The sequence below is a fragment of the Ostrinia nubilalis genome, chromosome 18 (assembly GCF_963855985.1).
Source record: "Ostrinia nubilalis chromosome 18, ilOstNubi1.1, whole genome shotgun sequence".
Lineage (NCBI taxonomy): Eukaryota > Metazoa > Arthropoda > Insecta > Lepidoptera > Crambidae > Ostrinia > Ostrinia nubilalis.
The window spans coordinates 2,974,118-2,988,427 of NC_087105.1; the positions used below are offsets into that span (position 1 = coordinate 2,974,118).

A 14,310-nucleotide genomic window follows, 5' to 3' on the forward strand; every position below is an offset into this window, starting at 1 on the left:
ACAGGCCTCAAGAAGCTGGCGTTAGATTCAGGGCAAATAAAAACTTAAATCTGCTGGCGACCTTATTGGTAGAGACAAACTAAGGTTTAAGTCGCACCTTAGTTTGTGTCTACCAATAAGGTCGCCAGCTAGGCAACTATAACAACTAAGCTATAGGGGAGTTGTTCGTTATAATAAAGAATAATAGTAAGTACCACAATAATGGTGGCACCACAAGTAAGTCATGGTCAATGTTTTGGGTCTAGTTTGTTCACAGTGGAAGCTTTCTTTTTAATTTTAAACTCGCAAAATTATGCCTTCACCATTTATAATTTAGGCATTCTAGTGGTTAAATAGAAGGGTCATGTCAGACGCTTATGGTCGATCATAACGTTGGTTTGTGAAGTCGGTAGGTAGGTAAAATCCATACCACAGCAAAAAAGTAAAATTTATGGGACTCACTGAAAGGTCTTTAACCTGAAATTTTTCGCCAGCTGGCAAGCAAATAAATCCGTCTCACCCAGTAAAAACTAAAATTAATAAAGCAGATTAAAGCAGCCGGAGCAACTTCGCATATTATTCAAAAACTTACTCCTGTAGACAGTTGCGTTTCTTCCGTTATTTTCATTAATGCCAACTTTTAATGAGTCCGAGTTTGTCGTAGTTTCTTTGTCCATTTCGAGGATTTGCCTCGTTTAATCTGCTGGGTAATTAAATTATGTTCAGCAGTTGTGAGTGCAACGCTAATTTTGGGCTGATTTATCTAGATCTTGGATTTTTTGGCTAGCAGATTGGCCGCAAGTCATCATCATAGATCATTTGCTTTAATAATTTGTAGTAGAGCCTCTTGGTAGATAATAATTTAGCGGTCTTCCTTAATAAATTAGAGGGAGTTTTAAGGATTTCTAATACTTAAGTTCGGGTCAATCGGAAAGCTAATAATATGCTTTATGTTATTTGCGGTAAATTGGAGAGGCAGATCTATAGAAATAGTCTAACAGTGTTTCTACTTTCTACCTTCTTTCTATTGAGTAGAGAATAAAGTTTAGAATAAAATCACAAGTAATTTGAATGACATGAACCGTCAAGCTGTCTTTCTGTCATCACTATGAAATTGCTGTGGTTGATCCAAATTACAAAACAATGAAAGCAAAACTGGTAGCACTCATAGTTATTTTTGTCACCAATTTCAGGATTTGTCAAAGCAAGAGGTATGACAACTTCACACTGTTTGGGGTCGTACCCATAGAGGTGGATCATTTGAAATTCCTGCAAAATCTGGAGAAACAGAAGTACATAGACATGGTGTTCTGGAAGAGACCCTTCAAGTTGTACCATGATGTCCAGTTTATAGTGAATCCTGCTGATAAGGATTTGTTCATGGAAAGAGCTAGGCACTTCAAAATGCACGCTGAAGTTCTAGCGCCTGATGTTCAAAAGTAAGTGAAAACTTTAATCTATGAACTAGTACTAGAAATGCTGTGTGTACAAAATGTTAGAACACAAAGTCTTCTTTATACAATGGGCCACAGTGTCAGCTACCCATTTCCGTTTTTTCTTTCGCTCTCATCAAATGGTAGTTCTTTGCGATAGAACGAGACTGCATGTCAGGTAATGTGCAGCTAGAACTACGGTCCACTGTAAATTATACTGTGCTGAACCGATATATTATTGCTTACTAAGATGATTGATGATTGTATCAAAAACATTATTTAGTTGATTTCTGACAAGGAGCAGCTGGGCCACATTTTAAGTGGTCTTTATTCCGAATAGTTTGTTATCTCCATAGACCATTCTCGACACATTTTTCTTGAGTTACCCTATATCTTGTAATGCAGTGCTTGTATGATCATTGAGTATTTATTTTTCTACAGGGCATTCGACAATCAAACGATCAGACGCTACCTCAGGCTTAGAGTTGAAACGTACTCCTGGGAATTCTACCACACCTTAGAGGACATCTACCAGTGGCTGTCAGATCTGGCTTTGAAATTCCCTAATATCGTCGAACTGTACACCATTGGGAAGTCTGCTGAAGGAAGAGAGATATTCGCGGTTGGAATAAAGAAGGGGCGTACAGCGAGAGAGAAAGTTATCATTGAAGGAGGTAAAGAAATCATGTTCTTGACTAAAGTCATCATCAGATCATTTTGTCTCCACTGCAGGAGCTCTCTTATTGGCCAGAGGCAAATATGCGCTTCGGCCTACACTCCTCAAGTTAGCAAGATTCAGTCAGGTGGGGATTCTTGGATGGCACACATGATGTCGTGCCCTGCGTGCCCAAACAACTGCACGCAGGAAGATTTAATGAAGGCTACTGACAACGTCACTCTTCTGGCGGAGTTTTGGGCTGACACTGTGTAGGTTTGTTGTCGACGCGACATGAAGAAGCGAGATGGATTGGGAAGGCTACAATAAACAAAAATGCTGGAGCAATCTTACTCTTTAAAATTTCTTGATTAGTATGAAAGAAACATTGGTTAGGTTTGATTTCATTGGGTCAGCTACTACTGGGTATAACACAAGTAACCATTAAATATTAACCAAAATGTTCTAGGTGTCCACGGCAATGAATGGGTTTCAACAGAGTTTGTGACTTATTTGGCTCGTGAGCTCATATACTGCAATGCTACGAAAAATGCAAGAATCCATCATTTAGCTGAGAGATACCAGTGGTTTCTGATACCAGTTGTCAACCCAGATGGGTATGATTATAGCCAGAAAGTGGTAAGAAATGCATGTCTCTAAAGTAATCATCATCATCATCATCATCATCTCAGCCATAAGACGTCCACTGCTGAACATAGGCCTCCCCCAATGCTTTCCATGTTCCATGTTCCATGTTTTATAGTAATAGAAACTTTTTTTATCTTCTACCTACTCCCCATTTAAAAGATCATCAATACAGGGTCATAATTTGTTTAGTTGAACTGTTTTGATCTAACAGGATCGTCTGTGGCGAAAAAATAGAAGGAGCCTTGGAGGCGGTGTAGGCGTTGATTTGAACAGGAATTTCGACTATAGTTTTGGAAGTAAGTACTATTAAAAATATGAATGACTTCATTCTCAGTGTTTGTCTTAAAATAATTTAAGTTTTTATCAGAGTAAATGAGTTATTTTGGGAATGATATCGCTTACGATTTCTAGGCGCATCACTATACTCAATTGAATGAAGGTTTGGCCATACCAACGCGATCACACGCGATCAGCCGGCGTGCAGCGATGGCGACCAGACATAATTCAATTAATCGCCATCGCTGCACGCCGGCTGATCGCGTGTGATCGCGTTGGTTTGGCCGAATCTTGAGGGCTATCGTTTTTATACTTAACAGTTAGTGGCACCCCTGGCGATTGACAGGACCTTACTCTACAGTAGCGCCATCTTGATGAGTGCAAATGCGATAGTCCTCCTACCAATTTAGCGCTCACCAGTTGGTGCCACTGTCTTCGCTACTAGCAAGTGACAGGACCTTACTCTACAGTGGCGCTAACTGGTAAGCTCTAAAACGAGTGCCCTCATTCCTTGTTGTGTAACAAAACTAAAAAATACTAGATGTTTTAAATAGCACGTAGTACAGTTTAGAGGTCACAGCATTTGATGGAGTGTTATTTTTTAAAGGCTACCAAGCAAGAGTCTAAGTTACTGACTAGTGCGAATCTCAGTAAGTAACTGTTTCCTTCGTCGCATTTTCACATTATCATTATCTTTCAGAACATGCTGCCAGCCCGGATCCAAAAGACGAGCAGTACTGCGGTCCAACACCGTTCTCGGAGCCAGAGAGCAAGGCGCTGTCACAGTTTGTGAATCAGAAACAAGACCATCTGAAGTTCTACTTCGCCTTCCATGGCTATGGTCAGAAGCTGGTCATACCATACGCCGATAGGGTGAACCATGTCGAGGATTACTCCGAAATGGTGAGAGTTTCAAGATAATGTACCATCTTAGACTGCACCCCACTTAACACCAGGTTCGATTGTGGTCAAATACCTGTCTTGTTGGGGGAGGCCTATGTTCAGCAGTGGACGTCCTATGTCTGAGATGATGATGATGATGACCTGTCTTGTTATGCATAAGAAAATAAAAAATAGTTATTTTGGTATGGAAGATAATTAGGTTTGTAGAGGTGAGAAATAAAAAAAAATCGGACACAACAATTATTCTACTATCCAACTATCTTATGGTGGAAATTATGATTAGTGTGAATATTTAGGTAGGGCTGGGTAGTCGAAAATTAATTACTAGTTTTGTTAAACGTAAAAAAATAATGCGTAGGAAATACCCAGCCCATGGACTCACGTAACGCATTATCCCTTCTATCATGCTAATCTGTGTCAATATTACAAAAATAATTATCGTTATCAAAATATTTAATTAATCCACTTAGAAGAAGGGCTTTTCCGAAGATAACCATCAAATATTTTAGGAAAAATTCCTTCGATACTTACCTAACATATTTATAAATCTTTAATAATACAATATTTAAGACTTAAAAGTTATTGGTATGGTTACCACTGGTTATTGTTACATTTCATAATAAACTATAGGCCGTCTACGATACCACGTAAACAAATTGAAATTCTAAGCTGAAAAAAATCAAATAAGGAGACAGCCAGTGATCAAATTGAAACTAGGTTCAGATAAAGTCACGTAGGAACAGTGAGCTCAGTACTATAGCTACGTTATGGTTGGGAAACGTAGCCTCTTACTATAGGCCTTATAAATAAGCTCAAAGTTGTACAAAGCATGCTATGGAGAGGATTATTGCTCGGTGTTTCTTTACGAGATCGAATCAGAAATGAGGAGACCCGTCAACGAACTAAACCCGCTGACATAGCCCGATGGATTAGCAAGCTTAAGTGGCAATGGGCAGGGCACATAGTACGCAGGACTGACGGCCGATGGTCACTTACCGGAAAGCGCACCGTAGGACGTCCACCCACAAGATGGACCGACGATAGGACGATAGATTCATACCATACATGATGCGGGCTGCATTCACTTTGATCTGTGGCCTAATTCAGGTAGGTATTTTGACACAGTCAAAATCTTGTTGACTTTCAGAAGTTGTCCTATTGAAAAACAGTTCTAAATCCGTATTCACAAGGGTCATTTCGATAAAACGATTACTCGATAGGATCGCAACTCAGCGATTTGTTGTCGTTGAAGTTTTGTTACGTGACTAAGGCTACTGATCGCCGCTGCCCGTGGAACGCATGGAGTTTCGCAAATCGTAATGGTCAACGAGCTAATAGTTTTATTTTGGTGGAAGCCTGCTGTGTGCCCCTCAGTTACGGTTTAAGCTTTCAACGGGATCAATATGAACGCCGAATATTCATACAACATTTAAAATTCAAATAGGTTTTTGTTTTCAGGAAAATTACGGGAAACAAGCAATAGTGAAAATGTACAGGTTGTACAAGAAGAAATACAGCGTGGGTACATTCTACGATACTCTTGGTAAGAAAAATGATTTTCAATAATCTTTCATGTATCCTTGGATAGTCTACAATGCTTTTAGATATAATGAAGCATAGTACATTGTTTGACAAGTGGACAAAAAAATAAACATAAAACAATTAGAAAATATGTTTATGTTCAGCAGTGGACGTCCTATAGCTGAGATTATGATGATAATGATGAATTTATTAAGAAATACCTACATCTTACATAAGTACAATAAAGTAATTTTTACAGGTTTTCGGATTTCTGGAAACAGTGCAAGCTGGGTGAAGAAGACACATCGAGTAAAGTTAGTACCTAATTGTTTTTTTTATTTTAGAAAGTGCCATAAAATGCAGAAGGTAGATTTATATGCAATTTAGCAAAATCTGAGTAGACTTACCTCGCCTTTTAAATCATACCTACCTGAATAAATGCTTAGTTCGTTGAGGAAATCTTACAATGTTTAACTTGGAAAGTTAATAATTCCTACGCAAGTGGTTTTCAAGTTATTCCAATTAAGGCGTGGTTAGGATAAGCTTCGATCCGAATGTAAGCTTCCTACTTAAAGTTAATCTATAGAAACTCAGCAAAATCTTATGAACTTAGTTGTTAGGATGCCTTTACATTGTTGTTGGACAGCAACAAATAGCTCGACACCCGTTTCGAACCTCGTCGTTGGACTGTCCACTGATTTCTCTTACAAAAACACATTCTTTTTTATTTTTATCTGTACATCATACTCGTAATTAGATATTTCCCTCGCTACGAACAAAGCGAGAAATCGGTACTAAATTCTCATCCTGCATTAAATTCTATACCAAGTCTCTCGCGTACTTACCGTTTGATAAAATCTAGTCTGCACCTGCCTTAATTCAACTATCTTTTAAATAAATCTCAGGAAATTGAAGCTGTGTGTAACTCTGATGCGGGTGTTAGGTTATTCATAGTTAGAGCTGAAACTTTACTTGCTGGAAGCTCTTTAGAAGTTCCAGACGGTGTAAAGATGAGACGGTTATCCTTGAGAAAACAGGTTTTATTTATTAATGTTATAATTTCTAAGAATGATAAGTATAGACGTGAGTGTTAAAATAAAGCTCTATTAATTAAACATTCAGAATTATACATTAAGTAAAGGCCTAAGTTTAAGGGCGTAATGGATCCTAGAAACTTGTAGAATTCTGTGCCCTCGAAAAACATGCTCAAGAAAAGATACTTTTCTTTAATATTTTAGTCGTTTGGTTCCAGCTGATCGTAATAGGACTCCTCGTTCTCGCGGATATCATAAAAAGCTACCAAAGGAGAAATATTTGAACATCAGGCCTCCCCCAACCTGTTTGGTCAGCGTAGGGAATTGTGGCCAAATCTTCCCTTTTACCTCTGGTAAATTAGAAAGGATCGTCTTCCCGCTGTGAAAACTAAAATGCCTTGATGATGTGTTATATCAGGCCTCTTCAATTAGTCTGGTCTCCGTGGAGAGTTGTGGCAAAAGCCTCCCTTTTGCCTCTGGTAAATTACAGAGGATCGTCGTCCTCCTACTGTAGAAACTAGTCTAGTGCATAACTGAATCAGTGCATCAGAGGTGGAATTGTGTAAAGCAATCGTTATCATTTGACAGTTCATAACATACGATTATTCGGTCAAACGCTTTGTTTAACTGACTTTATCGGCCGTTTGGTGTAGTGGTTCGAAACGGACTACTATTCCGGAGGTAGCGGGTTCGATTCCCGCACAGTACAAACATTTGTGTGCATGAACATATTTGTTTGTATTGGACTGGGTGTTTTCTATGTATAATAAGTATGTATTTACAAAAAAAAAGTATTTAAGTATGTTTATATCCGTTGTCTAGTACCCATAGTACAAGCTTTGCTTAGTTTGGGACTAGAAGCGCAGTGTAAAATGTCCAAGGATATTTATTTATTTATAGTACGATATGAACTGTCAAGAGGCACGGGGGGGGGGGGGGGGGGTGACATTGATATTATGACGTTTGACGTCGCTCCCATACCTCAAGCACTCAGTTAAGCGCCAGAACTTTAAATTCCCTGATGATGTGTTCTTCATCTGTTTCCACAGGTACGTCTTCACATTCCTTTTGCGAGACAACGGGAGCTACGGCTACGCCCTCCCTCCAGATCAGATCGCCCCAACCTGCAAGGAAACCCTGACCGGTCTCGTTGAAATAATGACAGCTAGACCTCGCCGCGTCCGAGCTAACCTGTACAGTTCTGCGTCCAGTTTGGATGTTGGATGGAATTTGATAATTTGTGTGGGTTTTATGATGATGAAGTAAATTGTGGTAATGTTAATATTTTGTGTTATTGCAAATGCAAGTTAGGAAACTTCAGCTATAAGGAGATAATAGCCCAATAACGGCACCAGCGTCCGATTTGAGTGTTTGGTGTTACTCACAACATCATGCAGAAGAAACAGCTGAAGATAAAAATAATAACATCTCTGTAAACTAATAGATATTGATTGAAAAACTTTATAAATCTTAATATCATTGCTTTAAAGGAATAAAATTGTATTATATGACATTGACGCACCATGTCATAATACGATTTAAGTAAAAATGTGAAATCTCTGAGGCTGAATTTTAACATGATTAATAAAATTCAACATTAATTCAAAAATGCATATAAAAATATTCATTCTACTTCTATACTTTTATTCAAACGTTATTTGTAAGAAGTATTCTAATTACACTTTATACCGAGGTATGCCAGTGAATGAAGAGGACTTGGAATTCTTCAATAATATTAGTTCTTTGTATAATGTTAACTTTTGGAGGCCACCTAGTACCCTATATAGGCCGATTGAGTTTATTGTGTCTCCAGAATATCAGAAGGATTTCATAGCTGATGCCAACAAGCATGCTGTTTATTTGACTACTATAATACCGGATCTGCAAAGGTAAGGCTACTTACTATGTCATTATTCTCAAGTACAATACACTCTTTATAAGATTCAAAAACTACTTCTGAAATCTAATTTAAGAGACACTCTAAATAGACATTCCATTTTGGATAGCGCGCGCATCAACACAATTCTAGGTGAATTGTGTTGATATAACGAGATACAGGGTTACTAGTTCAGATTAGCAAAGCTAAAATTATTTAGCTCAGATCTTGTTCTGAAATTCTTATGATGGTAGCGTATCTTCAAGCACAGTTACCCTACAGTTCGTACTTTGTTTGACAATGTCTTCAGTAGGGATCACATCAAGGCTATTGTTAAGATGCTTTGCAGGCTCTTAGTAAATGAGTAAGTTGATAAATCTGAAATTCCAGAGCATTTGACAAACAAACTGTAAAATCATACATTCGGAGGAACATGGAGTCCTTTGACTGGCGAAGCTTCTTCAGGCTTAGGGACATATACAGCTGGCTTAAAGATCTCAGCAAGCAGAACCCAACCGAAGTGAAGATGTTTTCAATTGGCAAAACCTATGAGAACAGGAATATTTACGCCGTAAGGATTATTCTTAGAGGATCTAAAAGGAGGTACTTCCTCTGCTGTTTATCATGTAGATGATATTTTATTAGTCCAATTAGTGTGGTGGATACCAAAGATCTTAAATTATTAGTAACTTGAAAAATCGAACTGTTTAAAACCATGGACCTAATCTTCTATTAAGGGAGACAAAAAAAAGGTTTTTAGAAGTTAAGTAGGTAAAACAGTTGTGAGATGACAGTTTAACTTTTCCCCGAAACAAACTTGACCCTCACTGGTTGGGTTTTTATTGGCGGTCAAGCTGTAGATCCTGGCTACAAGGCTGCCGCACAATTTATAAACGCAGTAAGTAACACGTGAACAGTTTCGAGAAAAACGCGATCAAAGTTGAAATTTTATTTTGGGGTGTGTACAATTAGTTACGCAAATATTTGTAAAAAAAAATATATGGGCTTATAGAGCTAAACTCAAAGTTTATTTTGATATGAGGTTTTTGTATTTTAATTAATATTTTGTATTTAAAATTATTAAAAAACTGTTTATGTTATGGATTAACTAAGTTTTCGTTCGATACTTACTACCCATGAATGCAGTATGATTGTTCCTTACTGCGTTTATCAGTAGTTTTCGTTACTTACGGTACATGTGTTAAATGATGGATTTAAATTTTAGTTCTTACAACGTAATATATGCGCCGTATCTTTACAACTTACTGCATTTATGAGTGGGAGTGTGAATCAAAATAATTTATCAAAACTTTAAATGCGCAGTAATAATACAATTATACTGCGCTTATCATAAGCCAATAACGCTTTCATGTTGAACTTTCCCAAATGACCAAGGGGTAAATGAAACAAGTATTACAAAATAATTGCTGAGATCGCTTGTTATTCAATCAAAAATTAAGATATGGCACCCACTTTTAGATCTTAAATAAGTATACCAATCTAATAAAATAAAGACTCGGTCGTTCGTTTCAGCCGAAAGACGTCCACTGCTGGACAACGGCCTCCCCCAAGGATTTCCACAAAGACCGGTCCTGTGCCGCTCGCATACAGGCACCTGACGCGACCTTCACCAGATCATCGGTCCACCTAGTGTGAGGCTTGCCCAAGCTGCGTCTTCCAGCTCATGGTCGCCACTCAAGAACTTTCTTGCCCCAGCGGCCATCAGACAACTTATAGTGTCTCCAACCTTCAGAGGAGTGGGTACAGCACGGCATTTGACATGATTTTTGTCTTGTCCATTAAATACCCATTTGTTGAGAGGCTCTATTGAGGCAATCGAGGATTGAGCTTAGATCCTCCACGTTCTCAGCCATGACTACGATATCGTCCTCGAATCAAAGATGGGTGATGTACTCGCTGATGATATTTATGCCCAATCCGCTCCAGTCCAGAAGCTTGAAAACATCTTCCAGAGTGGTAGTGAACAGTTTTAGAAATATGACATCTCCCTGTCTGACCCCTCGCTGCAACAGAAGTCCTGATCCCGGAGACGGACTGACATTGTGGCCTATTCGTACAAGCCCTTCAACGATTATAAATATCTATAGTAAATTTGGCACCGTTGGAGAGACTGTAGCTTGAAGAGAGAAGTCTTTCTCATAGACCACAAATGCCAGACAAAGTTGCTGATTATTCTCCTCAGTTTTCTGCCATAGATAAGTATGTGGTCTATCATACTAAAGCCTTATCGGAAACCGATTTGTTCGGGAGGCTAGATGTCGCGTGAAACCATTCATGATAACTCTCAAAAACAGAATCAGAAGTGAGATGGGTATAAAATAAATTCTTCAACAAGGCTTCATTTGTTGCCTTTTTTGAAGAAGAGTATCACCACACTTCTGTGCCATGCCGTAGGCGATTTTCCCTCGAGGATGACGGAATCGAATAGCTTCTAAAGAGCCTTTAGTACCGGCGTTCCGCCTGATTTCAGAAGCTCAGCCGTGATTCCATCATCGCCCGGTGCCTTGTTGTTTTTCAGCATTTGAGAGCCATTCTAATCTCGTACAGACACGTCCGGGATATCTTCGGTATAGTGTCGGGTCAATCTAGCTCTTGGGTCTTCGGCTAGATTAGTCATTTGGACAGGTTTTCAACTTCTTCCAATAACGTAAGAGTCAGCCACTGCGTTCATAACATGTTAACACCTAGGCAGCACTCTGACAATCCTTAGTATGTACGCAGTATAATTGTAATTACTGCATTAATATTAAGTACAAGTCATCTGTTTTTCCTATGGAAACATAATATCAGTGTGTGTTTAAGTGGAATTACTGCACATATACTATGTGCAAGGTGAACTTAACAATTGTAGAAACATAATAAGAATGATGTAAATGGCACATACTGCACTATTACTGTGTAGCAAATGAAGTAAGCGCGAGTATTCACGTAATATTAAGTTATTATGTGCTCTTACTGCTAACATAGTATGTGAAGAAACCTACAATCTGCTCTTTACTGCGTTTATGATAACATGTATCTTCCGTTCTAAGATAGATAGAAAAAAACGGGTCTTTGATTCTTATAGATCGCGATGTCAGGATTCAGAATATTCAAAACAATCATAAATGCAGTAAGTGGTACTTACTGCGTTTATAAATTGTGCGGCAGAAGGAGTTGCAACAGTAGGAATAGTCCCGTGTTATGATGATGTTGAAAATGAAGATGATGATAATGATAAAAATAAAGATAATTTAATGGTGTCTCAATCTTTTTACAGATCCAAAGTAATTGTAGAAGGAGGGATACATGCTAGAGAGTGGATATCCCCAGCATTTGTCACTTACATGATGTATGAAATTCTTTATGCCCCAAGTAAAAAGAATAAAGAGTTGCTGGACATAGCAATGACGTATGAGTGGTATTTCGTCCCAGTACTGAACCCTGATGGATACGAATATAGTCATACGGAGGTTTGAGATTGTGGATAATAAATAGAAGTAAAAGAACATGATAAAAATCAATCATAATAAGCATTAGGTAGGAATTCTTGAGTGACAAGCTACACAGAAAAAGTAGACAGTGCCTGAAATTATTTTAGTTCCTAGTAAAATCCATGTTTTGTTTGTAATGTTGAATCCCAATAATGGTAGCAGGAAGATGCAGACCGCTACCAACCGGTCAACATGGAAATCATTGGGGGAGATCTATGTTCAGCAGTGGACGTCCTATGGCTGAAATGATGATGACGATAATTCCAAAGTGAAATGTTTTTCCCACAGGACCGGCTCTGGAGGAAAAATCGTGAACGGGGATACGGTGTGGATATAAACAGGAATTTTGCGTATGCTTTTGGATGTATGTTGTTGTTTACATCATCTTATGTTATTTATTTATACTCGGAGTCAAACGAAAGAAGCTGAAAACAAGAATGAATGAATTGTGAATTGAATCTTGAATTTTTGGATAGATCCAGTTTATTCTGTAACCTATCGTTGATACCATTTGATAGAGCTCGTGAAGCACTTTCAGGATCAATAACCAGTTTTCGATATCTTGTATAGTTTATAAATAACCGAGTGATATCACTTATCGTTTCCACACTGTATATCTAAGTAGGTACCTATGCATATTTAATTAAACAGTAAAACACATGACATTGACATAATTATGACATGATAAAGCATTTGAAGTCTCGCTGACGTTTAACGTCAAAAAAACCCTTCACATCGGGCACTGACTGATTTAAGCCTTTAGTAAAAATCTCTGAATTTACACTTTACAGCTATTGGAGTAAGCAACCACAAATATTCGGACATTTACTGTGGACCGTCAGCATTCTCCGAAAAAGAGAGTCAAGCTATGGGACAGTTCGTTGAATCGCACAGCCAAGACCTAGAATACTACCTGGGCTTCCATTCGTATGGACAGTTCATGATCATACCTTACGCTCACTCCATAAAGCATCAAGACAACTATGATGAAGTAGTGAGTATGTCTAAATGTTTTAGATAGTTTGGAACTTTTACCACAGAATAATAATAAGTACTACGTACAGAAGTTTTACTTTGCGAAGGTATTTAAAAAAGTGTATGCTCAATGTCATTAACAATATGGTGTAATTTAGCCTGTCTCAAGAGTCAAGCACCATTTTGTTGACAAACATCAGTGATCGGCACTGCGCCGAAGCTATAGGGCTGACTTCGGTAAAATGATGTAACGTGAGGTGTCAAACTGCGGAAAATGGCGGAGGAAATACATGATTTAGCATGAATTATCATGAATAATATTAACTACTTATTTACCTCTCAGTGTATTGAGGCAACTTAAAAAAGTACATTCTGTGTTTTTATTATTATTTAGGCAGTTAAATACTGCACAGTATTTAGTACACCATTTTCTTTATTTTCTTCCATCATACACAAGAATACGCGTGCGTCAGTCAATGTTCGCTCGTATGTAAGGCCTTGTCGAATAGTATACTGTAGGTGGGCCATCGTGCGTGTTTTGTTTTCGATGGAAACTCGCGGAGATGAACAGGCCTGCTTTTACTGAGTACAATAACCCAAGCACGAATAACTCTTGTAATCCTAGAGCTGTCATTATTATGGTACCGGATTAGGTACTGCCATTAAAATAACCCTCTTTCTGGCCCAGTCGGGTAAAAATTTGGTACCATTTTACATAATTTTGTTGCAGAAAAAAATGGGAGTTTCTGCAGCTTGGACAATTTCGCGAAGATATGGTACTCAATACTCAGTTGGTACTGCGTATGATACTGTAGGTAAATGTTTGAAGATTATGTCACATTTAATAAAATGGAATCTTTCTTGAGCTGACAAAAAGTCGATATTTCATTACTCATGAAAATTATGGTTAATTTAGGAAGCATTAGAATTCATTATGTATTTTATTTCAGGGTATAGAACATCCGGTGTTAGCGGTTGTTGGGTTAAAAGAACTTTTAAAGTTCCGTAAGTACAACTTGTCTTAATATTTTAACTATTAATTAATATTTTATGTGGTACCCAAAATAAAATTATTTATGATTAAATTAAGTAGTTCAATGAGATGTTTATGCCGCGTTCGACTTTGCTAAACGTGTTAACCCTTAATTGGACAAGCATGTTAAACAAAATCATTATTATTTCGGAATCTAATACAAGGAAAATCTATAAATTATAATTATTATTACCATTATCCGAATGACAATTAATTTTACTGATAATTTTATACACAGTTACGTTGTAACCATGGAACTTCGTGATAACGGGGAAGATGGGTTCGCTCTACCCCCAAAATTGATTCTACCCACATGTCGGGAAACCATGGACGGCTTATTGTCTCTCCTAAAACCAAGAACGCCGAAATACCAGAAGATGAAAGTTGAAATCATTCAAAATAATCACCAGGAGAATACTATGTTCGACGTGTTTGTACTAGTTTTTAATCTTTTGTTGTTTATTATAGTGCGTTATGAATGAA

General features: G+C 37.9%; 1 protein-coding gene across 1 annotated transcript; it reads left to right on the forward strand.

Moving 5' to 3' along the window:
- The first annotated feature begins 1,063 nt into the window (after positions 1-1,063).
- On the forward strand, positions 1,064-14,310 carry LOC135080360 (uncharacterized). The gene is made up of 16 exons (XM_063975008.1): positions 1,064-1,418; positions 1,854-2,086; positions 2,537-2,706; positions 2,927-3,011; positions 3,692-3,894; positions 5,353-5,437; positions 5,675-5,729; positions 7,499-7,615; positions 8,051-8,338; positions 8,716-8,928; positions 11,606-11,798; positions 12,108-12,183; positions 12,611-12,813; positions 13,525-13,609; positions 13,745-13,799; positions 14,066-14,310. The coding sequence occupies exons 1-16, from the start codon at positions 1,123-1,125 to the stop codon at positions 14,307-14,309; spliced, it is 2,601 nt and encodes an 866-aa protein (XP_063831078.1). The 5' UTR covers positions 1,064-1,122; the 3' UTR covers position 14,310.

Excerpts from the sequence above, each read along its gene's own strand:
- LOC135080360 (XM_063975008.1), top strand. The coding sequence starts at position 1,123 with ATGAAAGCAAAACTGGTAGCACTCATAGTTATTTTTGTCACCAATTTC. Across the intron at positions 1,419-1,853 it reads CTAGCGCCTGATGTTCAAAA|GGCATTCGACAATCAAACGA; the intron begins GTAAGTGAAAAC and ends ATTTTTCTACAG. Across the intron at positions 8,929-11,605 it reads CTTAGAGGATCTAAAAGGAG|ATCCAAAGTAATTGTAGAAG; the intron begins GTACTTCCTCTG and ends ATCTTTTTACAG.